Source organism: Polyergus mexicanus, unplaced genomic scaffold, assembly GCF_030449975.1.
Source record: "Polyergus mexicanus isolate NDT 795.1 unplaced genomic scaffold, iyPolMexi1.0 SCAF_11, whole genome shotgun sequence".
Lineage (NCBI taxonomy): Eukaryota > Metazoa > Arthropoda > Insecta > Hymenoptera > Formicidae > Polyergus > Polyergus mexicanus.
In genome coordinates, this window is record NW_027223331.1 from 2,015,411 (window position 1) to 2,043,341 (window position 27,931).

The 27,931-nt window shown below is 41.4% G+C and overlaps 1 protein-coding gene across 4 annotated transcripts in view; it reads left to right on the plus strand.

The window, feature by feature from the left end:
- LOC138937718 (uncharacterized) overlaps positions 1 to 27,931 on the plus strand; it is a 120,822-nt gene that overhangs the window by 45,609 nt on the left and 47,282 nt on the right. For all 4 annotated transcript variants that reach the window (XM_070304250.1, XM_070304251.1, XM_070304252.1 and 1 more), the window contains exon 3: positions 17,385 to 17,603. In XM_070304250.1, the coding sequence (XP_070160351.1) occupies positions 17,385 to 17,603 (219 nt within the window). The remainder of the gene's footprint in view (positions 1 to 17,384; positions 17,604 to 27,931) is intronic.

Sequence of the window (27,931 nt, forward strand, 5' to 3'; positions counted from 1 at the left end):
GATGATATGTTGTCAGATGTTGAACGTTCGTTTTTCATGTAAGATATGACGTGACAAAAGTTTCGCGCTCCGAAATTCAAGCATTTGCAGGAAGCATCCTTGAGGTATATTGTAGACAAAGAGATATTCAGAGGACATAGGAGGATATACGGCCGAATACTGCACGGAAAACGTGTTTTACTCGCTCAAATTCAAGATCGGCGAATTCCGACGCGATCCGATTCCGTCCTGCATGCGCTCGGCTTTTAGGACACGCCGAAATTTTCAACGGAAATGAGAGAGGCGAAGGGGAAAAAGTAGGAGAGAGGAGAAACGCTCCGCCAGGCTCCCGGGAGACCTGCCACGAGCAAAAGGTCACGTTATTTTCCATCTGAGCTGCTATCCGCGAGGCGAGCTCCTTCGAATAATTCCGCGGGAGAGAAGCCGGCCCGAATAAACGGAAATTTTCCCTTTAAAATGCGGAATGGTCGAGCGGAGCGCCGGCGGTCGATATAGCGGGAGGGCGCGGCCGCCCATCGTCTGCCCCCCCCCCCCCTCCTTTCGAGGACCCTCTTCCATTGAGTCTCGCAAATAGCTCTCGTTCCTGAAAGACCTCTTTGCCTTCCCTTCCTCCTGCTTGTATCTCATGCGCACGTACACGTCGCGTCTGTTCCCATCTCGCGAGAATTCGTTTCGCATCGCGGCGTCCGCTATTAGCGTAAGTTGCGCTAGTTCCGACGTAATTATTGCGTAAATAATATCGATGAAAGCAACGAGAAATTTAGGAGCGGAGGGAGCGACATTTTGAGAAACGAATATCTCGAAACATTATAATATTGCATCCTCAAATTGCGTTTATATCATCATTAAGGGTTTGTCGTTGATGAATTAAACAAAAATAAATTCTAAAATAATTACCTCTGTGAAAACATCGCTCAAGTACACTTTGATACTTTTACTTTTTTCTGCATTAATTTTAATCGTAATTTTAATCGTCGTCAGATTTCTCTTTAATAAATATATTATTCTCTTGATCTTATCGGAAAATTTCCGCGTATATCCAAGCTTGTATTCAAGAAGAAGGAAAGCGGAAGGCGCGCCGTGTATTTGCTTGGAATAAGCCAGAACCCAATTCAATTACACGTCGTGGCCGCACTCGAGGGGGTTAGTGGCAGTCTGGCGTGGAAAGAGGTTCCGCAGTTTTCTGACAACTCCTGCAGCGGACGAGGTCAGTCTCGTGCAACACGTTCGAAACGATGTCAATGGCCACCAGAATCGGATATCCGAAAGAGGCATTTTTTAAAAACGCTACACACATATGACATCCAGTCAGAGTAGTCTCTGAAAAAATTATAGTATGTGTAAAATATGTATGTATGTCTATATTTTTTTCTGCAAAAGAAAAATTTTATAATTAAGAAAAAAAATGAGAGATTAAAACACAGACATTTTATATGATAGATAGCATAATTGTCTATTGTCACCAAAATCTTCGGATGTCATTTTTTTTTTAAATATTAATTTTTTATTATGACACATTGTCGCGTATTCCGAATGCAATCTTATTTCGGAATTAAGTTTTTTAAGCTCGCTGCAGGAAGGAAAATCGAAATGGTTCGTATACGCGCGTGAATCTTATTCGAGAAATTCTTAGTAATTTTTAAAATTTTTACAAATATTTTTATGCGAGTTAAAAATTTATTGAACTTAACTCGGAATTCTACTATTGGAGAAAAGAGCGATTATTGTCTAAGCTCTATTACTTACATCTAGACGATATTGTCTGTCCTCTTTTTAAAACGAAGAAAGCTCGCGTGTTTTGTAGAAAGTTAAGCGAGAAAATCTCTCGCCTCTTATCGTCATCCCGTTGTGTCGACGGCGAGATCTAGTCTCGCGCGAATATAAGGGCGGTCGAGAAATTGCCCATTTGCAGCCGGCCATCGAAATCTTTTGAGGTAATATTTACCTTCAAATCATCTACGATGGAAATGCCGGGAGAAAAGAGAATGGAACTAACAGGAATGCACGTCCACGGAACGTCCGGGAGGGGACGCGAAAAGTGGAGACAACCCCTTTATTAGATTATCGGACGAGTGTCGCAGCATGGGCACTCTTTGAGTTGCCGACGACCCTCCGGGCTTATTGTCTCGTTTCCACGAACCTCACCCTCGGCCCTCATCCGTGGGCTACGCCCACGTCCGAATCTATTTATTTACGCACTTTTAAGGCGTCACCCCCTTGCACTCAAAGACTCCGTAAATTGGCTAGAAATTGATTTCACCGACCTCGCTTTGCTCCCTCGTTTCGGAAAGAATAAGAAAAGTCGGACTTTCAACATAATCGAATGACTTTAATTGCTTGATTTAACTTTTGTAGAAACGTTTAGATCAGAATGATATGTATATATTATAAAGAGAGAAAACTATTCTACGCTTTTATACTACGATAGTTTGTTGCGCAGTTTCCGGCTTGCAAGAGTTATGGTGACGAGGCCGGTAATGATGGGACAGCTGCATGGAGCGATCCATTTGTTTGTCGCTGAATTCACCCTAACTGAATTTTGAAAAGTCACATTTACGTTTGTCGATTGCTAGCACGTGCTATGTTGATTGCGATTTTTTAGGAACATTTATCATCACACGCGCGGTATAAAATTTTTTCCATCTCTCTCCCTTTCATATCCCTTTTATATTTCCCATTTAATTTAAGCTTTTGAACATTTTTGAAAGTTTTATCCGACGTATTATATTCTCCTCTAAAATAAATCTTGTCTGTGCAAATTTTTTTTTATAAAAACGTGTCAATGTCTACGAAGATTTCCTTTAAAAAATCTCGATAAATTTTCGATTGCTTTACAAAGTGATTGACATTTTATGAGTATTCTATATCAATAGCTTCGCAGTTTACAACCTACCTCAGAATACTTGTTCAAGTCGCTGCACACGACATGCATCGCGTTGCATCGTAAGCGGCCTGTGGAACGAATCCTCGGCGAGGATTCCTCGATTTCAAATCCCGCGTCTTTAATCTCTATGAGCCTTAAACGCAACAGTTTCGTATAAAGAAAGCGGCGTGGAGAGGATGAACGGGGGATTCGTCTTGATCCTGGCTTAGACACGCCAAGGGAGGAAAACGTGAATTAGGGGTGGTTTATTTTTTTATTTTTTTTATTTTTTTTTTGTGAGGCAAGAGAGCCGCTCGCGGCCGCGTATACGTGCATATATGTATACATATACATATATAGCCGCGCAATAGAAAAGGCGGGGGATGACGAGTGAATGACAGGACAATGAGCCCGGTCTGATGCACGCGAATGCTTTATGACGATTCAATATGTACGCTCGGGGAAAGAGAGCTCAGTTGCACTTTGAATGCACCTACAGAATCTAGAGAGGGGAGGAGGGAAGGCTCGAATTTCTTTTTCCACAAGGAAAGATTCTTGCGCGTCGGCGCGGTTTGATAGAGCGATCGAGGAAGCGATATTTACATTCGGCATGATATAATCGATGATTCCAGAACGGCGCGATTGCCCGCTCCGGAAACGCGATCTCGATTACGCTTTCTATCTCGATTGTGATCCATCTGAATGTCTCGAGGACGCGTCCATCACGCTCGATACGCGTCTAATTGATGTCATTAGTGATTATTATGCACTTGCAAAGATTTTTATTTACAGTACATTAGTTACAATGTTTGATGAAAAATGACGTACTAAAGTATCCGAAATATATAGGATTTGCTCGCACTTAAATCTTTTGATATGTTCGTATTTTCGCGGATGGCAACCAATTATTATCGAGGGTGGCAATTATGAGGTTCTATAAAATAATTGCGAATTTCTCTCCGTATTGTGTCTTTGGAATAATTACATCGGACTTATCCCGGGCACGATCTTGCTGCTCGCGTAGTTTCCGTATTTGCTGTCATGGTAATCACGGTAATAATCTCACGGCGTAATTAACTGACACCGCGCCAAATGTGCGTCTAATTATAATACAGGTATATAATATAGCACCTCGCCGGGGACAATTTTGAATTCACAATACGTAGTTCCTCGTCGCGCACAATGTGCCGATCGCTATCACGCCCGGATTGCACGCGAATGAATACATGAATATGTAGTTTACATAATTACAGGCAGATCCAAATGTCGGTTGTTCGCAAAATAGTTCGCCGCCATTAATGCTGTTCCGCGCAATTCAATCGTGTGCAAAAAATCTTTAGATATATTTTTATTTATGTATAAATTTCTTCTTTCTCGAGATCAGAGATTTTTCAAATATTCCATGGTCACAATTTCAAATATATTATTCTTTCCTGTACGTGGATTCCATCAAAATTTTTATCACATCGAAAAACATTCACTGGTAGAGAACACAAAAGTGCAAAGATTTTCTATAAAACGAGATGTATTTTCGAAATTCCGCGTGCGTATGGACGCTTTTGGATACGCAATGTTTCACCGCCGTGCGAAACTTTCTTAGAGAGATTCGATATTCCGCGCGCAATCGCCACGAATCTACTGCTCTACTTTTAGAAATTTCCGCTTTCCGAGAAAGGAACCCTTTTTTGGAATACGGGCCGCGCATTAATCGATTGAACGAGCACAGGTGGGGTGAGATCGCGCAACGATGAAGAAGATTCTGAAAGCGTCGACGGGATAGGAGCAGAGCGGGGAGAAGGGCAGCGAAGATGTTAAAGGGAGAAAGGAAAAAAAAAATCAGTTTCCAAGATCGGGGCAACGCGATGCATTGATCGCGATACCTTCCCATGACCTAGAAATCGGGAATTCTAAAGGATCGTCGGATTTGCGTTCAAAAAACAGACGGTTTTACCCGTTACGGACCCTTCTTAACCTCCCCCTTTTCAACTTTTTAGGGTGAATGGCTTCTTCTCCCATTTTTTTTTTCTTCACGGTACCCTGCGATTTACAAAAATCCGGTGAATATGCAGGATACGCAGATCCCTACCTCTCGGATTCGCTCCTCCATCGTACGCGTATGTGTACGCGATCGTCGAACGATGATCTTCCAGAATCACGAGAAAATTTACCTGCACCCCGCCATGCTTTCGCGACGACCCCGTAGCTTCGCGCCTCTTTTTTTCAAATAGGGGTTGCTGTTCGCGAGAAGAAAAAAAAAACGACCGCGCAGCGTCGGATTTCACCCCGAAATAACGCTTTTTCACACAGTTTTTGCGCATTTGCCCCGACGGGGGGTTCGAGCGTCGGGAAAAGGGGGTCGCGCGCCTTTTAAAACGCTGCAATGCCACGAGATAGCAGTTTTCGAATGTAACGAAAATTCTCATGTTTGACGACTCATCCTCCGAGAAATTCAGCTATCGAATTATTCATAAATTGGGGGATTTTGAAAGATTATTTTTGATTCTTAGAAATACAATTTTAAACGAATACCGTATATCTTCGAAATTTTTCCGATAAAAGAATACTTTAATAGTTTTTTTTTTTTTTTTACAATTTTTTGATTACTACTGTAAAGCATTGGATTTTTCTGATTTTTGCTCCTATGATCAATTTTTTTTTTTATCAGGGATTGATTTTAAATTAATAATATAATCGTAGAGATTCAATGAAATAGAAAAATATCGCTCGCCGCAATGAAAGATTGGGGCGATCATGTACCAATACCCCTGAGATGTCTCCACTTTTTTGCGCCTTTGTTCCGCCATGGCCACACTCTGTGGTCGCTAAATAAAACTTTTGTTCGCATAACTCACCCTTCGATTAACCGATGTATCAGCCAGTGATACGAGAAGGACGATGCGCGAAAGTAATAAAAAAAAAATTACACAACGATACTCGTTTAAAATCGAGCGGGGAACGATCTAGGGACGCGCTCTAGGGCAATTTTTCAATATCGATTGATATCGCGTTTAATTCTGGCATGCTGACGATTTGATTGAAACCCGAGAATATTGTGCCCGTCGGATCGTTTAACCACAGCGGCTGATCACTGACAGAGATAACACGCGATTGGAAACGAGATTAATAGATTATAGATTTATAAATCATACGCGTTTATCAAATTCCGGAAATAGATATCCGAAGATGATAATGATATTCGACAATTCAAATTAAACGATACTTACACGTGAATTTATGACGACGTAAGTAAAGCTCGTGTACGCTAGCTTATCGTTATCAATTGTTCGTTCAGTCATTAAGACATATTGCACTTTAGTATTTTGCGTAAGATATTTGAGGGAGAGAGAGAGAGAGAGGGAGGGGGGGGGGGCAGTAGGATATCACGTATACTTTGCTCGACTATAGATATCAAACAAAGAGGAGTACTTTTTTAAATCTTGAGGTGACAATAATTATTTAGTTATCTGCGATTAGAGTTAATATATTTTGTAGGATAAGAGATCTTTTACACCGAGAATTCCTGCAGTGTTTTCCCCAGTCATCGAGGTTATCGACGAACGAGCGAGTTTGCTCGCGCAGCGATGTTTGATTTAGTCGGTGTCGTTCAGAGCGATAATCTTATTGATGTTAAATGTGTAAACACGTAAAACTGAGACGCACCTTCAACGTCGCGTCGTTATCTCGCCCGAGAACCGACACATGATAATTCGACGCTAAAGATGGACGCAATGCGTGAATACGCGAGGAAGAGATTTCTCGATTCATCGTCAGATCATCAGAGTTTACCGAGCTTTCGACTAACTCTATGGCGAAATATCGACGACGCTTCTCGAGGGGATACGTGCAATAGGACGAGGAATTTTCGTATCAATATTATTCATATGTATTCTGGATATCTTGTCTACGCTTGTGACATCGAAATGTTCGAGACTTTGGCCGATTATCGTATTCGAAATCTCGTATGCGTAAATGGATGAATAACGCGGAGCGTTTCACGGATCTTTTATCTTTCGTGATATAACATCGACGTCGCGCCAACTACCTCTCGGGATGGACGAGCATGCAGGAAATGTAGACGAAATAATTTTCTCGAAATATTCAAAATCGAATTCAATATTGCATCGATATATTTCGAACGTAAAGAATTTCAACAGAACGAATTTCAACGGAACATTCTAGTGCCTCACGCAAAAGGAGAAAGTGCTTTAGAAAAAGCGAATAGTTTCTAGGAAATAGCGAGACTTCTTATTAAATTTTATGCGTTGCAATGGAAATCACGTAGCTGATCAGATCTCTACGCGTATAGGAAATTATATTCTGCATTATTATTAAAGTCTCATTCAAAATCTACCACAAATCTTATCTGAGGTAGTAAAGTAATACAAAAGTACAAAGGAATTAACGATGCGGGAAACGAGAAACTTTCAATTTGACATACGTACCGTCTCTTCAGGATCACCTAAAAAGAGGACTCGCTCCCAAGCATCTCAAGAAAACGTCTTCCTTCTATTCGATCGTTTCTTCGTCTACTTCTTTCTGTCAGAGCCGCGCGCCTCGTGAGAAAAATCCGTCCTCCCTCGATCGCGACATCGGGTAGTCCTTCATCTCCCCTTTTCCCTCCTCATTCAACCTCCCCCTCCCCGCCTTGTAGAAGCGCAACAGGATTGTTGAGAGAAGTCGTAGCGGGAAGGAGGAGAGAGAGAGAGAGAGAGAGAAAGAGAACGGAGCCGCAATGGCAATGCGGGCGATCGTTGATCGGCTACCAGTTTTTGCGATGGTCCCGCGGGGATCACATACACACGTGCGTGCACGCACGATACGCACCCACACATCAGCGTGCATCTACACGCTACGGCATTACGCATGCACGCCGCCGTTGCGTTTTGCGCGAAGACGCATCGCGAACATCACGCTCTCTCGCTTTCGCGTGCACACATGCACGCACGTACGCACGCACGCACGCACGCACGCACGTATATATGAGTGAGTCGGTAGAGATGCAGTGTGTGCAGCGAATGCATTCGCGGAGAGAGCGCGGTTGCATTGGCGGCGCGGCCAGCCAATCGGGTTATCGGGCGACGAATTCACCCCTCCAGACCGTCATGCCGAGCTTCTTCGAGGCGAACAGTTTGCTCTAGAGATCTCCTCGCGTTGGTTTCTTTTTTTTCTTTTCTTTTCTTTTTTCGCCTTTTTTCTCTCCTCTTCTTTCCCTTCTTCTCGTCCTTCGGCTTCCCTTCGCGTTCGCCCGTCCGTCAGCTCGTCCGTTCGCGTTTCCTCGTCTCGTCGTCTCCTCTTTCTACGCGTTGCAGTGTCTGGCTCCGGGAGACGCAGCTGCTCTCGTCGGAGAGATCGAAACGAGATCGGAAAGTAGCGAGGGGAGTGCTAACAGGGGTTGAGGAGCTAAAAATTATTACCGCAATTTTTGTCTCGAAATACATTGTTTGATTCTGTAGGAAATATAAAACGCGAATATAGTTTATTTTCTGAAAAGGTGAATTTCGATTGCTATCTCTCTCGTGATGGAATGGGGAAAAAAAAGGAAACGCATCGTTATCGCGTTTCCTTCCTTTCCACCATAATTTTTCAAGTTGTCTGCGTAAATCATGAATAAATCAGATACACCGTGTGGCTAACAAATTGCCCGTGCGTCTTATCGCGTCGCGTGTATCACGGTAGCGAAATCGAACGCATCTCGCGTGATGTTCACTGAACGTTGATCGGAGAATATTACAAAGTATGTATCCCGTATTTGACTTACAAATGACGCCCGATTATTAGCGATGTGCTCGCTCGCCTCTGACGTCGCATCGGCGGAGAGGAGGAGCCTTTATCGCCGCGTTCGCGTCCGCTCGCTCCTCGTAAACGATCATCTCGCTCGCGCGTTCTTACCGCGAGCCATCGATTCTATCGAGAGAGGAATCCCCCCTCCCCCTTTCTCGATGCCACTGATTAATATGCCGCGCGAACGCGAACGATCGTGACTGGAAAAGTGCGCGGCGAAACGATGCACCGATGGCGAGAGAGATTAATTAGCCACCGAACGTAAAAGGGAAAAACGAAGAGGGGCCCCTAGATGATTACCGGCGATTGGCCGAACGCAGAGCCGGGAGGAATTTAATAGAATCCCTGCATCTCTCCGCGCTATCGACGATTCCCACGTGCACCCCCTTTGCGTTATTCACGGCGGATGCGTAATAAATGCGTATCGTGAATACGCGCGCGTTGTACGCCCGCAGACACGATTTCATCTTTGGCGCACGCATATCCGTAGAGCTTCTCTCCGGTTGGAGCAGAGAGGAAGCGGCGGGACTTAACTCGGCGCGCGCGTCTCGACCGAAACAGAATATCCATATTACCATAGTTAATCACCGAGGCTCTCATTAAACGGTCGTTTCGCGATGCATCGTACGCGGGCAAGCGATGCCGTTGCCAATTAACACGATAGCGATTTTCCAAGAATGCGTTCGTTCACTGCGAAGAGAAAAACGGAAAAACACCGCCCTTCATTAACATTCGTAATTTATTATACATGGCTTAGTTTTAATTCGAAGCGTTGCGTATTCCGCAGACGTGGAAACGTATCTTGGAATAATATGTAAGCTTGCTTCGATAAATGAGTTTTGAGAACACACAGTGAGCATTTTATAAAAAATATGTGATTGAAATAAAATTTACAACTCATATCGGTATTTGAAAAAAGTCTCAATGCGTATAAGTGCGTGCAATGCATATATCGTGCCGATTAATTGGCAACGATCAAGGAAAGACATTCCAAGGGTGAAAGTATCGCATCGCAACTTACCAACAACTTACTGGATCAACCAGCCATATTAGTCTTTGATGATATATTATATTTCTGTCATCTCGCCATTAATAAATTTCAATTTCTCAGCAGGAAGTTCCATTACAGTTATCAAGATTGAAATTCCGGATATCCATTGAATTATCATAGTTAATCACTCGCCGGTGATAATTGCAATTCTCATTACTCGTTAATAGTTGTTTTGATTTGCACTGTCGGATATATAGTTACCAATTAGACTAATGATCGTTAAATATTTCTGACTTTCCAGAAGCACGGTGCGTAGTTCTGTTTTTTCTTAATGTGTAAAATTTTAATGTATATGCATAAATATATAATATAAATATAATATGAACAGAAAAGAGAGTTATCGAACAATCGCAAGCCAAACAATCTCCAGCACAAATCGCTTATTTCGATACTCAGAAATCACCCGCAACGAGGGGTAACTTTGCCTTGCCAATTCGGCGTAATCTATCATAAAGAGAGAGAGAGAGAGAGAGAGTATCGTAACGGTAGACTAGCAAAGCGGATCGTCGTATCGTAGCCCTTTTGGACGCGAACTTGCTAGGCGTTGTTACAACGCAGCAGCAGAGGGGGGTCGGAAAAAAGTTTAGAATGTTTGAGGAAGGGGTGGCCCAATCGGGGTCCCCTCCTCACCGCGGGCGCGTCACGAAAGGTGCAGGGGTTGTATTCCTTCGGAAACGCGTGCTACGTCCGTGCCACGCACGTACGACCCGCGTACGTGTGTTGCCTCTCACGCACTCACGCACGCGCTCGAGAGAGCCTTTAGGGCTCGTGTCTCCCGCGTAGGCAGCCCGAGATCGGAGCGTTTAGGCGCGCGGCAAACGCAGATGCAACGGCAGGAGCGACGCCAGCCGGTGGCTGACGGGAGGGACGGCGGGGATGAAAACGGATGGATAAACGCTGGCGACGTGTGTGTCTGCCATTGTGATTTTAAAATCGCAACCCCGACCGCCATCCGCCCCTATCCCTCGTTAAAGCTCCACCTATGTTTCGGGAACTTCGAGGTTTTCACCCCTTGGTCGTGCCGATGACGGCGGATCTGCTTCGAGCGAGTCGATCGGTACAATCATTAAAATCATGTTTTTTATTGCGTGGTATGTCTCGTAACGGGCGATTACGTTGAGCGATCTAATGATTTGTTTAATTAATCTTTAGATTATCTTTATGAGGCGAACATATAGAGAATTATATCTCTTTGGAAATCAAATAATTTTTTCAAGTATTTAAATTCTTAATTTTTTGAATTAAAAAGAAATTTTATACAGAGAGAGAGAGAGAGAGAGAGAGAGAGAGAGAGAGAGAGAGAGAGAATATCAATATTTGAAAAAAATATTGATGTAAAGAAAAAAAGAGAGAAAGACTTTCTCTTTTCATTTGGATGAAAAAGCATGTATGCTTTTTGAAATGTATTTCAAAAAACTTTGTTAAGCTTGTTTGAACGGCTTCGTGCTGTGAAGAAAGATATCCGACACGCAGCATCGTTTTCGATCCACGGCGTTCAGCTGTGCTCACCGAGCTCCGCGTCATATCTTTCTACACGAAAAATTCAACAGCTTATGGAACTTATGGGGCCTTGCCTTTTTAAGTAACAGTTCGATTTAAAATCTGATCAATAATATATAGGCTCTGTTTTTGCAATTTTACAATAACACGTATTTTAATTTCTCTCGCCCCTCTCAATATATCTTTACCTCTATTTACGATATGTCGAAGCAAAGGATTGCGCAGTTCCACCTCTTGGATTATAAATCTCGCTCAAAATGGCGGCTTGTCCCGCGAGTTACATGCAGATTGGCTGGGTGTCGGTGGAAAGGAGTTATGCCGACGGGTGGTATCCGACATCCCTCGTTCGCGGGGCGGTTTCGCGCTTGCGCTCACAACCCTTGCCGCGTTCCTTCAGCCCCTTCCGCCTCGGTGGATGAGCCTCTTTATTATTCACGTTTTTTATTGGACGAGGCGAGACCAAGTATCTCATATAACATAATGGCGATCGGTAAAGAGGAATGAATATCAAATATATTGAAATCTTATTTTTCATATAATTCCAAGTAAATTTTATTTAAATAGGCAATTATAATATTTAATAATTATTTAATTACCGAGGAATTGATGATTGAATTATAAAGAAGGTTGAGAAAAGAAGTAGCGTGGACTTAATTATGTATTATTAAAAAAAAAAAAAGATATTGATCTTAAATTAAATCAAAATAAAAATCATACTACATTAAATATGGGTACGAACTTTGGGACACCCTAAACTTACGAGGGTGTTAAGGTACTCAGAGTGCGTGGGGGCATAGGGGGTCCGTTTTATCGATCGTCGTTCCGACAAGGGCAACCAGCAAGAAATAGGGAAACTCTCGACGAATGCTGATCCTTTGTCTTTTTCTCTCACAGGCATTGAGTTTCCATCAGGAAAGCGGGCAAGGAGTTAAAAGAATAATTCCGACGCGAGTAAAAGAAGTAATAAAAGAACGAAAGAGAGGTAATTGCGCAAATTGTGCAGAAAAATATTAATATCATACTCATATACCGTATATTATTCGTTTCAATAATTATCTCGGCAACAGTTTATAGAAATTATAGTCACGCGTGTAACGCCACTAACTAGTGATACTGATTAAGCCTAACTTATTGTTAGCATTGGACTTTGCTTTGAGACATAACTTTATCACGTGTTAGATGAAGAAAAAAAATCGACACATATGTATTACGGTTCACGATAATATATTAAAACGATACATTTCCAAGTTTATACTTTTCATAATCATTCAAAAATAAGACACTTGAATCATATGTCTGAGGAAATAATGCGATAATATTGAGTTATTTATATAGATAAAAGCACTTTATTATAATAAGAACAAACAGCATAAATTTTCCGCACTTTCGCAACATCGTATAAACATGTACATTAGCAGGTGAACTGTATATCTTACGATTTTATTTTCTTAAAGAGAAGAAAAATAAAAAAAAATCAAATAGTTAGAGATAAAAATAAAAAATATTATATTTGTAAATATTTTATTATTGATTAAATATATTTATAACGTAGAGACTCTTATTTCTAAAAAGAAATTTGTCATACATATATATACATTTATTACTAACATCTTATACATAGACATATATATCGATTGGTATAATGTTATATCTCATATCTTTTATTTTTATTTTTATTTTTCTAAAGAAAAAAAATAGACAAAAATCAAATAGTTGAAATTAAAAATATAAAATATTTTATCTATAAATATTGATATTAAATATAAAAGATAACGTAGAGACTCTGCTCATAAGAAAAATCTGTCTATACATATTCTATATACATTTATATTTATATATATATATAAGTATATAGTATTATCGCTTTATTGTGTCTCTTCAATGACTTTGCTGTGTTGATGATAGATTATTGGTATTATTTATTAGCATTACGAAAGAAGAGCTTAAATCGACAGCGGAGAAAGATGTCACAATGTTTGGATACTTGATATTATCATATTTCCGATTCGATTCCAAGAAAGCAGTGATTGATTAAAGATTATTCACCTGACGTGCAATATTTTGTTTATGAATCAAAAACCATCGACATTTTAAACGTTTACATAGGTGAATCATTTTACTCTTTTAATGCTCCATATTATTTAATTTATATTTAGTAATTAAAGAGGGAAATTATATAAAATAAACTCGTTTTTTATCGTATAACATAATTTGATATTTTGCAAAATAGAACTAATAATATTTATTAATTACTAATATATAATATTTTATTATATTTATATCTTTGAAATTTTGTGAGAAGTTAAAAATGAAATGAAAAGTTAAAAATGCAAGAATTTAATGCTTTACTTATAATTCTCATTCATACGCTTTATATTCTTTTATTATTAAAGTGAGAAAGCTTGTAATAATAATGTATAAAATATCGCGCGAGATATACACACACACACGCACACATATATATATATATATATATATATATATATATATATATATATAAGAAAAATAATCACAATGTAGATATTTATACTTGGGCTGCTTTTTTTTCTATTTCGCTCGCAGAAGATAAAATCGAGAAAAAATACAGAAACAAGATAATCGCGCAATTACTTCCGTTCGTCGCTACAAATCGGCCGGTCAATTTTAATCCGTACGTTCGAGCTGAAAATCGGAGACCCACAGACGGCCGGCGATTTATTTATTGGAGAAAGGACTTCGGGGCTGGCACCCCTCTCTTTCTTTTCGTCGACGCTTCTTCTATCCTAAGCAGGATTCAATTTGGCCACTGCCCACGGTTCTACCTTCAAAGAGGAATCACCATTGCCGTCGTATATGGCTGAACGGCCCTCGACATGCGCTGGACTGGTCGGCGGCCTCTAGCATTAATCTTATATCGAACGCTTTATCTCCGCATTCGCTTCCTCGTCCCGCTTCTTCGTCCCTTCTTCCTTCTGTCTCTCCTTCCTAGCCATCACCCTCTCCATTCTCGACCTTCTCAACCCTTAGACGAGCAGGAATTTTCAATTCTTTCAAGTACCACGAGGAGTGCAGTTTGCTTGGGGCGTGTTGTTTTTTCGTGCTACCCGGAAGCTGGAATCAGCAAGGTGTCTTAGTCGTTAAAAGAGAGGTAGGAATAGGTAGTGATTAGACAGAAAAATGTCAGATATCGAAACATGACATTTTAAAAATACAATTTTGGATATTTTTTGATGTATGTATTTATATTATTAGTATGCGCATAAATTTCAAAATTAATACCTAACGGATCTATATATCTGAGCATTCAATTTTTTCGTTCGATTGTGAATGACCACTCTATTACGGTATCTCCATTTCGTTATCCTTGTTTCCACGACGTGCGATTAATCGCGCGCGTGAATGGTAGGATGTGGAAAACGAGCGGCTTCTCGCCGATCTTTCGCCGGGAACGGAGCGAGTCGCTAGCAGGACATTGGCCAGGACGAATAAGTAATGTAGAGGTCCATTATGCCGAAACGGTGAAGGGTCTCCAGTCGGGGTCAGCCAATCCCCCGGAGGGCCGTTAAAGTGAAATACTCCCGAATGCAAGGTGGCTGCCCGTCTCGCTCGCCTTCTTCAGCGACCCTGTCATGAGTTTACCCCGTCTCTCCTCTCCCCTCTCTCTCTCTATCAGCCCCATCTCCAGACGCGCCTTTCCACCCGCTCGGAGCCCCAACCCGCAGAAGTTTGCGTGTAGGTAAATCGTTGTTATCTGGACAGTGATAAACCCGTGAATGGAGTTCGCGCCGGATTCGGACGAAGGACGAGGGGGAATGCGAAGGCTGAAGGGAAATGGTTCTCCGCGAGGTTTATACGGCTGCGTGGAGGGATGGAAAGGGACGAGTCCGCGCAATGGATGGCTCTGTTTATGCAGACTGGTTTCTGGACGTAGTCGCGCGACCCTCATTGGACGAGAAAGCGAGAAACGATGTTGGGGACGCGTAGATGAGGCCGATGAACGTCATGGAGTCTATAGACGGGAAAGAGAGACTGGTTGTGTCTCTTTATCTCCAAATGATATTTCGTCAAGAAATGATGTAATCGAAAAAAGATTTTATACTTATCCAATCGACAAAATAACAATAATTTACAGCACCCCTTACCTAACTCTTACTCGTTGATACAATTTTTGCGGATTTGCATAATTAAATTTTCCGAAAACACACACGCGACTTTACGACGAGTTCGTCGCTTCTTGCGCTACTTTCATTTGTCTCCATGGGGTTGAAATCAGGTGGCCATGCAAACACTACGAGATTAAAAGAGGGCTCTGTATTGTGGTTCACGTTTTTCGATCGTAGCCTCGGGCAAGCCATTCTTGTGGAAATGACATCGAAGTGATTGTTAATATTCTCCTGAAAGATTCAATTCGAGATTGATAAGTCATTTAATTAGAATTTTACATTATTTTGTAATATATAATGTTATCTAATTCTGCAATTATTAATCAAAGAGATCTCAAAGTAATACTTAGCAATGTTTTATTAATAATAATTCCCAGTACGTTTTATTTTTATACATATATTTTTTTACTAACAATAAGTAAAGTAAATAATATGTTAATTTTATTTTTTTATTGTGACACATGGTCGCGTATGTATTCTTATTTCGGAATTAAGTTTTTTAAGCTCGCGGTAGAGAAAAAGAAAAATCGAAATTATATGGTTCGTATATGCGCTCGGAGCTTGTTCGAGGCGCGGAATACCGGACAATGGTCGATCTAGCAGGGTAGATGGAGGTCAGCGGCCATTCTCTGATGATATTGATTAGCCGACGCCCTTAGTTAGCGCCGGCTACACTTTCTTCAGCCCCACCGTTCTTCTCCCGCCTCCCTTTTTCCTCTCGATAGGAAAAACGTTCTCTCTTCCTTTCGCGTAACCACACAGACTCCGGTTACTACCCTCGCTCTATCTTCGCCGCTCTCCTGCATGCTGCTGTGAATCCCTCATTCCCTCCTCCGCTCATCTCTATTCTCTTTCCGTTTTCTGGTTATTGTATTTTTGTCTCTGGAACAATGCGCGTTTCACTGGTCGTCGTTAGCAGGCGGATAGAAGAACCAGGAGAGAATATTGTACTAGGGGGTGCGAGAAAGTAGAGAGGGGGAGAGGTTGGGGGAACTATGGGGAAAAGCTAGCTAAGTATCTCGGGCTAAATCATTCGTCAAGCAAATAATACCGAGTCTGAGTCACGTCTCACGCATGCGGGGGCGATACGGTATTCGCGTGTTCCATAAATCCGAGATCCCGTCACCTACGGGGTGCTCGAAAAGACACGACACGGACATCCGGGATTTCGCACGCGACAGAACATTGACATGAGACATCATTTATTTGCAAATGATGTCGACATGTAGATCAAATCCATATACTTAAACTTAATAAAACTCTTAAAGTGATTACTAATATTTATAAATCACTTATATATTAATTGGTAACATATTAAATATAAAGATCATATTTTTAACAATCTTAATGATTGCTAAATGTAAATTTTTATTAAATGAGGCATACATTATTGACATGTAAATTGATAAAATTTTCTATAATATAACGTACAGTCTTCCTTAAGTTTAACTTCCGATTACGTTGGTAAACGTTACATGGCGCATTTACAAACTTTAACGCATCCTGTATATCGCCCTTACAAATTTGGGAAGAAGAGGAAGAACTCGGTATGCCCCCGTGTAATTAGACACTGCAACCTGGAACAACATCCAGAGCCGGGCATTGTTCCCAGAAATTAAGGGAAACGGGGGAAAACCGGGAAAGCTGGCAAGGATAGGGGATTTGGAGGGTCGCTAATTACGATGAGTCTGTTTGGGGGAGAGAAGCCATTTTCTGCACATGTATAGTCGCGTTTGTGTATGCGTTATATTAATATACGCGCGGGGCATAGAATTTGCCTCGAGAGCCTCTCTCTTTTTCAATTTGATCTTCCATTCTTGATAAAATAATATGGCGCATATTTTTTTCTCATGTTTATGAAAAATAGTATTTACTCTATTTTATTATATTATATTTTTTTATTTTATACACATATAATTACTACATATTTATAGAAAAATAATATATTTTTATGCACAATTATTATTTTATATATTATTTTTTGATAATTTTATGTAACCGGTATGTATACGTATATATCTAATTCCTATTGGATCCATTTGTGCAGGTAAAGTCTGGATCGGCGACAATGAGGTCGCGTGGCGGACGGACCAGTCTTTCAAGAGGACATCACCCTTAAATCCTTGTGCCTCAACGACTACCACGACGACGACAGGTGGCGGGCCACTGACACATCCCCACCTGTCGTCACCCGTAGCTGCCCCTATTACCACCCCCGATCATAGAAGTCCCAGTAGCATGCACGCGAAGCTTGGCATCTCACCCGGTGAGTAAAAAAATCCTGCGAGAAAGACAAATCTCTAATATATTATAATTTTGCGAGAGAATATTTCTATCCGATATAAACAATGTGTATTACGATAGAATTTTTAACGAAACATTTAACGCGGCAAAATTATGTAGCGTTGTGTAGTGTTTTCTATTTTTTCATTCGACGTCGTATCTTGAAGAAATAACGAATTCGCACCCTCGCGATTCATCGCGAGGTTTCTTAAATAATACAATAAACTTGATGTCATTTGCCGGACAATCAGAGGAGGGGGAAAGAGAATTCTTTTTTACGAGAAGGCTTTCTCTAGTGAAATTGCCTCTCGCATCAGATGCGTATTTCCGACCCTCGATAAGCTATCGCGACATGATGAAGATTCGCGACGCTTGTCTTGCTGTCTTTCGCAACTCGTCGATGACATAATAATTAGTAGGGGGGTGATTTACAACTTTACGTATTAAGACAAGACAAAATTGCAAAAAATCTGGAATTGAATTCGATATCATAAAATTACACAAAGTAGCTTATACCTAATATATCATATTTAAAATTTAATTAAATTATAACATTATATCTTTCTGTGTTTATTTATGACAAAATGCCGAATAATTCTTTATCGATTATTTTTAAAATTATTTTTTTTCTCGGTGCTCAATAAAATACGGAAAGAAACTAATTAGTTCATTATATTAATATGATAGCAATATATGTTATATTAAAGAAATTCTTTATGATTGGCCTCTTTAACAATTTTCGACAGGCATGGGAGATAAGAAGAGAATGCGGTCGAAGAGCAATATCTTCTTATCGTTCTCAAAAGCAAATAGAAATAATACCTACCGTCGCGACGTTCTTGCATCACGATGTCTATCGATTAGCTCCGGAAGTTGCTTCTGAAAATGATGGCCGAGAAGTAACGGAACGGCGGTTCCTTTCGTTTGCCTAAGTAAATACAGCTACGGACGACGCGAGGGGAATCGCGCTGTCCGGGGCCCGAAGCTGGCATCGGTTATATGATCGGGTCCCGGACCTCGGAGAGAAGCGTTTTTCGTCTTTTCGAGACAAGCTGGGGAATTGCAATCTCGCGGGAGGGGGAAGGAAGCACTCGACGCGGCATGTTTAATGCATCGCTCAACATTTCCATGTCAAACATCGCTTTGACTCGCGGAATTTAAAACCATCTCGCTGCTGCACGCTCGGGATCGTGTGTACGCGTGTGTGCGAGAGAGCGATGACGGGGAAACTACTCATCTTTATTTACTGGATAACCGCCGCGTTCGACGAGATGCGTTAAGTCCACGACGCGGTCGATAAGGGTCGAAACTTAAAAGCCACGAGGGTGAAACCGGAGACTGAATGAGATTCCAGAAGCGATTTTAGGAGGTAAATGACGCTTCGACGGCGCGTCGATTTTGGCTGAGAGCATTTTGCAGCGTGAAAGAACATTAACGTCTATTTATAGAATCATTTTAAATTGTATTCGAGATTACATAATCGTCATGTAATTTTATATTTCATATATTTCTATCGTATAATCATTCTTCGAAGAAAAATTAGAATTCACATTAATAAAGATCAATTAAATACTTAAAGTTATATATGACAAAAAATATATATAATTATACTCCTTGTCATTTATCAATAATCTAGTATGTAACTAATATAACTGTATTCAAAGAAATATTTAAAATATTTAAAAATATTTTGTTTGTCAATTTTATGAAAATATTCATCAAGAAAAAATCAATTTATCTTTTCTTCAAACGTTTCGAAGGGAGACTTAACTTTTGTCGCAAACGCTGTTATCAGCATCGAGCATAGTGTCAATTTTAAGGAAGGAAAGATATTTCCCCGGACATAGGGTCCAGCCGAAGCTATTTGCCTCGCAAAGCCGTCCTGGCCTAGCTGCCAAGTGTGTTTATTCGGTATATCAATAAGGACGAAGTGGGCGAGAGCGAGGACGCGGTCCCCCGAGGACCTCGTCCTTACGTAGCGGCGATCGGCAGCGACTCTTTCTGGACAGCTTGATAACATTATGTCGCCTGCGCCGACATATGCACCGGCTAGTTTTTAAAGGACGAGGGCCGAGAGGCCTCTCCCTAAAATATTACGGACTTGTGAACACACTCTCATAAAGACACATGTGTTACAACGACGTGTCTTTTCTCAAAAAATGACACGGCAACTCTTAATTATAAGTTTAACACATAATATATTTAGGAAAACAGTAGATAAATAAAATATAAATCACTCGTTTAGATGACAAACCGATATAATACGTTTGTCAATGATTATTCTTCGTTTAGTTTCAAATGAACTTAACAGAAATTTAATCGGGAGATTAATTACGCAGATATTTTTGAAGTTGAAAATTCAGGTAATGGATAATCATAATCTGTCTCGATATCCGAAAGTATTATTGAGAAATTTGTAATTAAAATAATTGATATATGTTCACATTGTCCCCGATCCAAAAGAGTATTTATATTCCTGAACAGTGAACATATTAATTATGACAATATTATGTTAGTATTTTCTTTTTGAATAATCAGTAATTAACACATTCATTGTCCAACAATCTAAATATACATCTCACTGCAATCCTAAAATCATATTTAGATCGAAAATAGTGAACGTCGTGTGTATGTGAAATGTTAATAAAACAGATTTTATAAAAAAAATGTTAACTTTTAACAATAAAAATTGGATATAGTATTAAAAGGAGATGAATATGCAAATATTTTAAAAAATAATTTTTGAAATTATTGCGTTTGCGTGACCGCACTCTATTCTTGCGTAAATTACTCGTCGATTACAAAAGAATTCTCTCTTCCTGGATAGCAAGAAGAAATCGTATTCGTCCTTTGGGACCATCACTTTTCTGCGTCGGATCGCTCTCTTTTTTTTTTAAAGTATGTAAATTCCGTTATTTGATCGACCCTCTAGGATTATTTCAGGTTTATGAATATCACTCGGAGCATGAGAAAATTGTGAGCACTGATGCAACTGATGCGAAAAAATAATTATAAAATTTATCTCATATTGCAAAATTAAACGAAAAGTTTGGATGCATGTTTTCTCATTTGTTTTATTATTTTTGTGCATAAACAGAGTTTTGGATTTTGTATCTCTCTAATAAATATATATTTGTCATCTTAAGAAATATAAAAGCTTTATTCTAAATTCTAAAATTTTTTCGCATTACACACATGGCACAGAAATTAATGGCGCTTTTTTCAAACATGCCGGCTGCGAGATTGCGTTTAGATTTTCATTTCGCTGGAATATGAAATATCGAACGGTGTCCATATGCGGACCAATAACTAAGAGGCTACGTGTCGCTGGTGTACGAACGCCGCGCCGTCCACGTAAGGGTTGGGGACGAGAAAGGGTGGCTTGAAATATTGGCTACATAGATTTCTACCATTATTGTCGCGTGTAAAACACGGCGACATTTGGCGTTAAATCGATCAGGGCGCACTGTGGCGTCGCGCGCGAATGTTGTTTCTTCACGCCCGACGAATGAATACGCCGGCCGATTGTATAATAAATAAAATGCAGCATAAACGCCGTAAATAACGTTCAACGAGACGCTCCGAGCGCCGTTTTATTGCGCGCAATCGATACCTTTGGATTTGCGCAGTTGTTTGAATAAGCTTACGAATTCATTTCAGAAATTTTCTCGGATGTTATATTCGTTATTAAATTCTATTAATATTTTTACGTATAAATTCGTTTAATCTTTTGGCATATATATATGCCGATTATAGTGAAATACCGTACTGAGAATCTAATCGCTTATCCGCGATAAAGGCGTGCCTTTGACCATAACTGAGAACGAACAAACGAGCCGTTTAAGCAGCGTGGAGTAATTGCAACGATAACCGAGCAGAGAACATTCGCGCATTCGCCAAAAAGCAGGTGTACCGCAAATTAGCATCGAGCTGTAAACGCTTCATTCACGGACGATTCACCGTTTTGGCGGCTTGGGCGCGATAATTGAAGAGCTAATTATCTCGCATTAAAGTCAACCGCTCCGATCAAAATCCATTCGTGGGTTGAGTGCCCGCGCGTCGGAAATGCTCATTTGTCATCGTGTTCAGGTGTTCATGTCCGCCGAAATTCATCGCGGCGAAATACATTATGGCTCGTCAACCTGCTCTAAAGAATTCATTAAATCGTGTGTACGTCAAGTATATATATATATATAAAAAAAAAAAGATTAACGTACGCTGTTAGAAAGTTTGAAAGAGAGTTTTTTTACTAATATTTATTTTATTATTGATTATTTTATATTTTTTTTATTATACACAACTTTTATATAAGAGAGTTTGGCGATAAATATATCTATTCGGAAGATACATAATGAGCGGCGCTTCGAGGATTTAAAAATAAAAGTTAAAGAAATAGCTTGCCGTGGCCAAAAAAGGTACCAATTAGCCGCGAAATTTATAATAATACGCAATTTGTTATAATTAATCGGTTGTGCGCGCGCATCCGACCTCTCGCGTGCAACACACACGTATATATATATATATATATATATATGCATATATAATACATACACATACGCGCGCGCGAACGGTCGGGCACTTTTTCAGATCATAATTTTAGATAGGCCGTTTTCTTTCTCTCTCGCCGTTCTCGCTGAGGCAAATGGCGGCGTGTAGGCAAATTGAGGTGAGATTGGAGGTCAGGATTGCACCCAGCCGTTACCGCATCGCCGCTATTCACGTTGCCGGGACATTTACAAAAACGGTTTGCAAAGCTAGCAGCTTGCTATCCGCGCGCGATCTAAGTCTAGGAAGGGCGCGATGCGTGAAAACGAGAATTAAGAGGATCTTCTCGATTGCACACACACACACACACGTACGTGCGCGCGCAAAGCTGGCATCGCTGACTTATTGTGGAAAACGACCACAGAGTCGAGACGCGATAAATTTCTTCCAAAGGGGTAGCTGGTGGATTAGATCCAATCTACAGAGCCAACACTGATAAAAAGAACGAGTCACGATATCGTGCACGTTGTCGACATGTGTCGATTTTTACAGAGATTGCATTGTGATATCTCTTTAATTTGATAGTTTAATTTAATAATAGATCTCCTCGTCACACACATTCGGCATTTCCAAACGCGTTGCTTATATTATTTTTGTTTTTCGTAAAGACAAAGGCCGTTATATTATCAATATACAATATTATCAGAATTGTATTTGCTTGATCAATTGCGTGAAAGTTGCAGTGGAAAAGAGATGGGAGCACGAGTCTATTATATACGGATCCAGTTGTTAACTATGTACTTAACGACCAGCCACTTTGTAATTACTGTCCATTGTAATTACGAAAATGCCATTAGAAAATCATTATGAGAAATCGCGATCTTGCTTTTCGTGCGAAAACACTGACGTCAGTATGGGAGTAGCCTCGTGAAAACTCGGAACCTATTTATCGTCTAATCTAGTTAGAGAAACGCGCCTAAACTGAATCTCTAATTAAAGGCATGTACCTCCGGAATATTTTCCGAACATATTCAGAACAGTTAGTATGCTTCGACAGTTGATAATTCTTCTCGTTTGATAATAAACGATCCTAGACGCTAGATTTTACGGAGCGCAGAGATAATGGCCTTGTCATTCATCAATGTCATTGACACCAGGATCAGGGAAATATTAATAACGCGTGCAAAGCAGGCGCAAAAGCAGCGCGGGGAAGATGGAGGCAGGCCGCGTATCTCTCGCGATCTTTTTCTCCATCTCTTATTTTATTTCTGAAAGATAGAAAGAAAGAGAGAGAAATCGCCGTTATCTCTCGGCAGCTGCACGTGAATACGTAACGACTTGCCCGTCTCGCTCTCACGTGCTTCCTCATCTTCCACGGGCTCGCGGGCACCGAGAGGAGTCGAGGGAACGATTAAGATAAACCGAACCGCTAATTAAGGGGGAGAGGCCAGGTAAGAACACCACGCCGTGTTCTAGGCCACGCATCTCATACGCTCGAGCGTGTAACAGCTTCTTCTCGTGCAATCAGCCAGCCCGCTCGGCCAAATGTCAACCGACGTCTCTCTCGCATATACGCGGTCGGTCGATTTGAATCTCCCCGAGCGAGATCGCGATCTCTACACGCCGTACGATAAGTACGACGCGAAAAAATATTTACGATCGGTGCACTCAGAACACTCAGAACACTCCGAGTATAAGAAATTGCGCAGCTGCGTCATATATTTGAGATCGGAATGCGAACAGATTGATGCGTATAGTGAAGCGTACATATATATACGGTGCAAATTAGCAGACTTTAATTTTTGAAATATCGCGAGCAGCGTTATTCCTCGAGAGAAAAGTATTCGATCTAATATTAGCGCACCGTAACGTCTAAATTAACATTTGGAGTATTGAATAAATAATTAAAAAAATTGCAAAAAAGATTTTGGATTTTAATTTTAATTTTTTTTTTTTTTTTTTTTTTTTTTTTTTTTTTTTAACAATAGGTATTATTTGAATATATTACAAGATTACATATTTTTGGTGAAAATATAGATCGACGTAATTGACATTGTTTCGATTTCTTGCACATTGCATTGTGTTGGAAAGTACACGGGACACTCGACGTCACCCGGTATGTGAATTCGCGCGAGGCACCGCGTAATACCAAGGGATCACGGTGGACCGGCTAACGTGATTATTATAAAGTCAATACGTTGCTAACTCATCAGCTGGCTCCGCCCTCTAACAGCCCGGTAATATGCACCGGCCAAGAAGTCAGTTACGCTCTATCAAAGAATGTTCGCTCTCTCTTTCTCTCGCTTTCAACCTCTTATCGCGTCCTTCGCGTTTCTCCTTTCTTCTCGAGAGCGTAACCTCCCTTAAGCGCGAGTGTATCTACCTATCTACGTGGATAGGTAAGTGCCTATCTATGCGTGTAACCTACCGACACATACGTGCGGGATTCCTTCCATCTCGCTTCACCGCGCGTCATCGCGTCGTCTCTCTCCGCAAGGTCGGTTTCTCTTCACCGCGTGCTCTCCACTACCTGCACGTGCAATACACGCTTCGCCGTACGGTTCGCGGTATCTACCGGCATCAGAACGAGCTGCACGAAATCGCTATGTGTGTGCCTGCAATTATCCCTGAGAAATATATTACTTAAAGGAGCGGTGTGTGCGCGCGCTCGCGCTAAGGAAACGAGTCGGCGCAACTATTTTTCGTGGTCGCGCGATCTCCCGACTCCCTTACATACGATACGCGTCGAACATTATCGGGATTCGTTTCGCCGATTTTTGAGAAAACCGCCGCTGGATCGCACCGCGCTCAAGTAGCGAGGAAACTGCGCGCGGACCGCAATTTACTTCCCCGGGGGATGTGTTATTTCGGGATGAGATTCGTTACGAAGGCGATCATAATGGAAGTTTTGCGCTCGACGATCGCTTTTATTACGGAGGGATTGCATCGTCGAGGATCTTGCTTCGACATTCTTTACATATTTGCTTTAATCGAGCGCAATCCATCCGTTGCGTTATAGCGATCGCGTTAAAGCCGACACGCGGAAGTTCTCCTCTTGTTTACGATTACATTCTCATTTAATTCATTATCTCAATTTAGAATTTAAAATCTTGGGGTCTTAATTTAAAAAGTTTTCGGGCTCCTTTATCGCGATATTGCATTTTCATCGTGGATCATTATCTCGATTCTCGCGAGCGTGTTTCTATTAACTTTCGCGCGGTAGGCGAGAAGCCCAGCGTGTAATTTCTAAGAGCGTGCTCATTACTTTGGGATATTTCGTTACGAGTGAATTATGAAAGCGACATAGATCACAGTTACCTTTGAACAGTAAAAATCTTAACTACATTCCAATTATTTTCATCAAGGTTTCGCTTCATTTATCACACATATGTGTTGAAAAAAAGAGCTTTGCCACAGTCAGATTTTTAATGGATTGTATTATGATGTCAAGCATGATTTTTTTTTTTTTTTTGTTGCCCGATAGGAACGATATCTTTAATCGAAAAGATTGTTTGCTAAATAGAAAGATTTACGGACCGTGAAAAATCGCTTGGATTAAAATAGCGTTAATCGTGTTAACGGCGTCGGTAATTCTCTGCGAGAACAACATTACAGAATTATCTGTACTTTCTCTCTCTCTCTCTCTCTCTCTCCCTTTTTACAAGACGCCGCGTGTATCAGTGATCTATGAAAATTATCGATACTTATCGCGGTTGCGCGCACGTGATAAATGCACGCACTAACGCACGCGTGTGTGAGAGGGAGAGAAATAGAACCGCGAGTCCGCGGAGTGTAACCGATAACGTAATACGGGAAAAAGGGAAAAGCAAGAGACGCGCACCACTTCGCCGAGGAGTATCTGTTACATGCCTTATGGACAGCGCGGAACGCGTTATTAGAGTCGGGGGGAGGGGGCGGTACGGGAGGAATCGCGCCTTTTTTTTCCTCCTCGACGAGAGCGGGTTCAAGGTCAGGGTTGGGCCCGGGTCGTTTCATTCATTCGTGTGAAAAGTATGCGTGTAGAGTCAGTCGGACCGTGCAACACGCCGCACGTACGCAGGTAGATCTTAATAATCCAGCGTCTCGATCTCCCGAACACGCTCGCGGAGTTGCAAATGCTGTGATTGCTTTTAGATAGAATGTGCGCATAACGAGGAAAGGAGAAAGAGACAGAGAGAGAGAGATGCTATCCGCTACATATCTGACAATGAGTAATTTACGATACGGATTAAATATAATATGTATATATGTCTCAGAAACTGCGCTCGTTAATTCAAGTATCTTCTTGAAGAAGTACATTCAACGCGATATAGAGTCACATCTTAAATTGCGAATCTTGCGTAAATTACGATAGGAGCGTCTACCGATCTCGCGTTTTCATATGCGGATGGATAAGATATACCGTGTGTGACCGACATCGTCGAATCGGCGACGAGCCGTACGTAATGATGTCGTTACGCTGACAGCAAATGTAGGTGCTCGAGAGCGCGTCCCGAGGTGAAGTCGTTAAATCCCACGGGGCATCCGGACTTCTCGTTCCAAAGGGACGATCGGGTGTGTTCGCGCGTCCGACAGGTTTTCGTGGCTAATTTCGTGGAGGGAAGCGCGACGATCGGTTTCTTCGCCGCGGCACGTGAGGATGCCCTTCGCGCATGTGTGCGCGTATGCGTGCGCGAGCGCACGCTCGCGTCTCGTGGGTTCGGAGTCAGAGGTTAAGCGGCGTGATTGAGTCTTGCTTACAAGGAGCCGCCCTTCGTTGCTCCTCTCGGGCCCTACCTCTTGGGGAAGGAAACCATAATGCAATTTAAGCCATAATACTTGACTTTAAATTGAAAAGATTGCCCGAGGGATGCGAGGGAGCCGGGGCGGTGCTTGTCGTCGTGTCTGGTAGTGGTGGTAGTAGTTGCTGGTCGAGTCTCGTGGAGGATGAGACGGAGAGGTTGACCAAGGAAGATCGTCGCACATTTGCGCCAATAGAACATCGCGCATGGTGTCGAGCGACACGTAATCTTGCACGGGATGTACTTATTAGATAAATGATCGCTACGCCGCCGAGATATCGCGCCTACAATGGCGTTAAATACTCGGTTGTACGATCTTTGAACTATCTTCCCGCATCTATGTCTATCCCTCGATATCGCTTCTGACAACGCTTCTGATTAGTAAGACTCGCTCTTTCCATCAACTTTCTTGTCTTGCTTGTTCGAGAAAATAACTCTAATCACGTGTTGGAATAAAATCGAGTATGTATTACAGATCCGATGATGTACGCGAGGTAGTAAGAAAATCTTGTTCTATGCGGGCGCGAGATGTTGAAAATTTTCGACATTAACGTTTATCTAAAGTGTACGCGAAGCTAATTCCGCAGCAGCGGAGAGGGCGCACATAAAAATAACTCGCGGTGTAAAGAGAGTTAGAACGTGACCGGTACCTTAGACAAGTGTTAAGTTAAGGCTGCAATCAGCGGAGGCGGCCGGAGTATATAAGGTGGCGAGTCTCGGCTCAAACGGAAAGCAGTTTTGCCAATTGGCGAGTTTCTCCACGCTGACCGTCGTACTGACCAGCGGCCATCTGTCGATCCGTACCAGCGCCGATGTCCTGTTTTCCACCCGCCCCTGCCCTCATCGTCCCAACATCGTTTTCCCTTCTTCGCTCAAACCGTCCTACGATCTCTCTCTTTCTTTCTCTCGTGCACGCTCTCTCTCCGGCTTACATTTCCAATCAATAACCGATTGAACAAACCCCACCCCCATCTGCCTTCCTCATAGCATTCCAGTGAACTAACAGTCAACTGATTCTGCGTTTCGTAGTATAGATGCGAAGTTT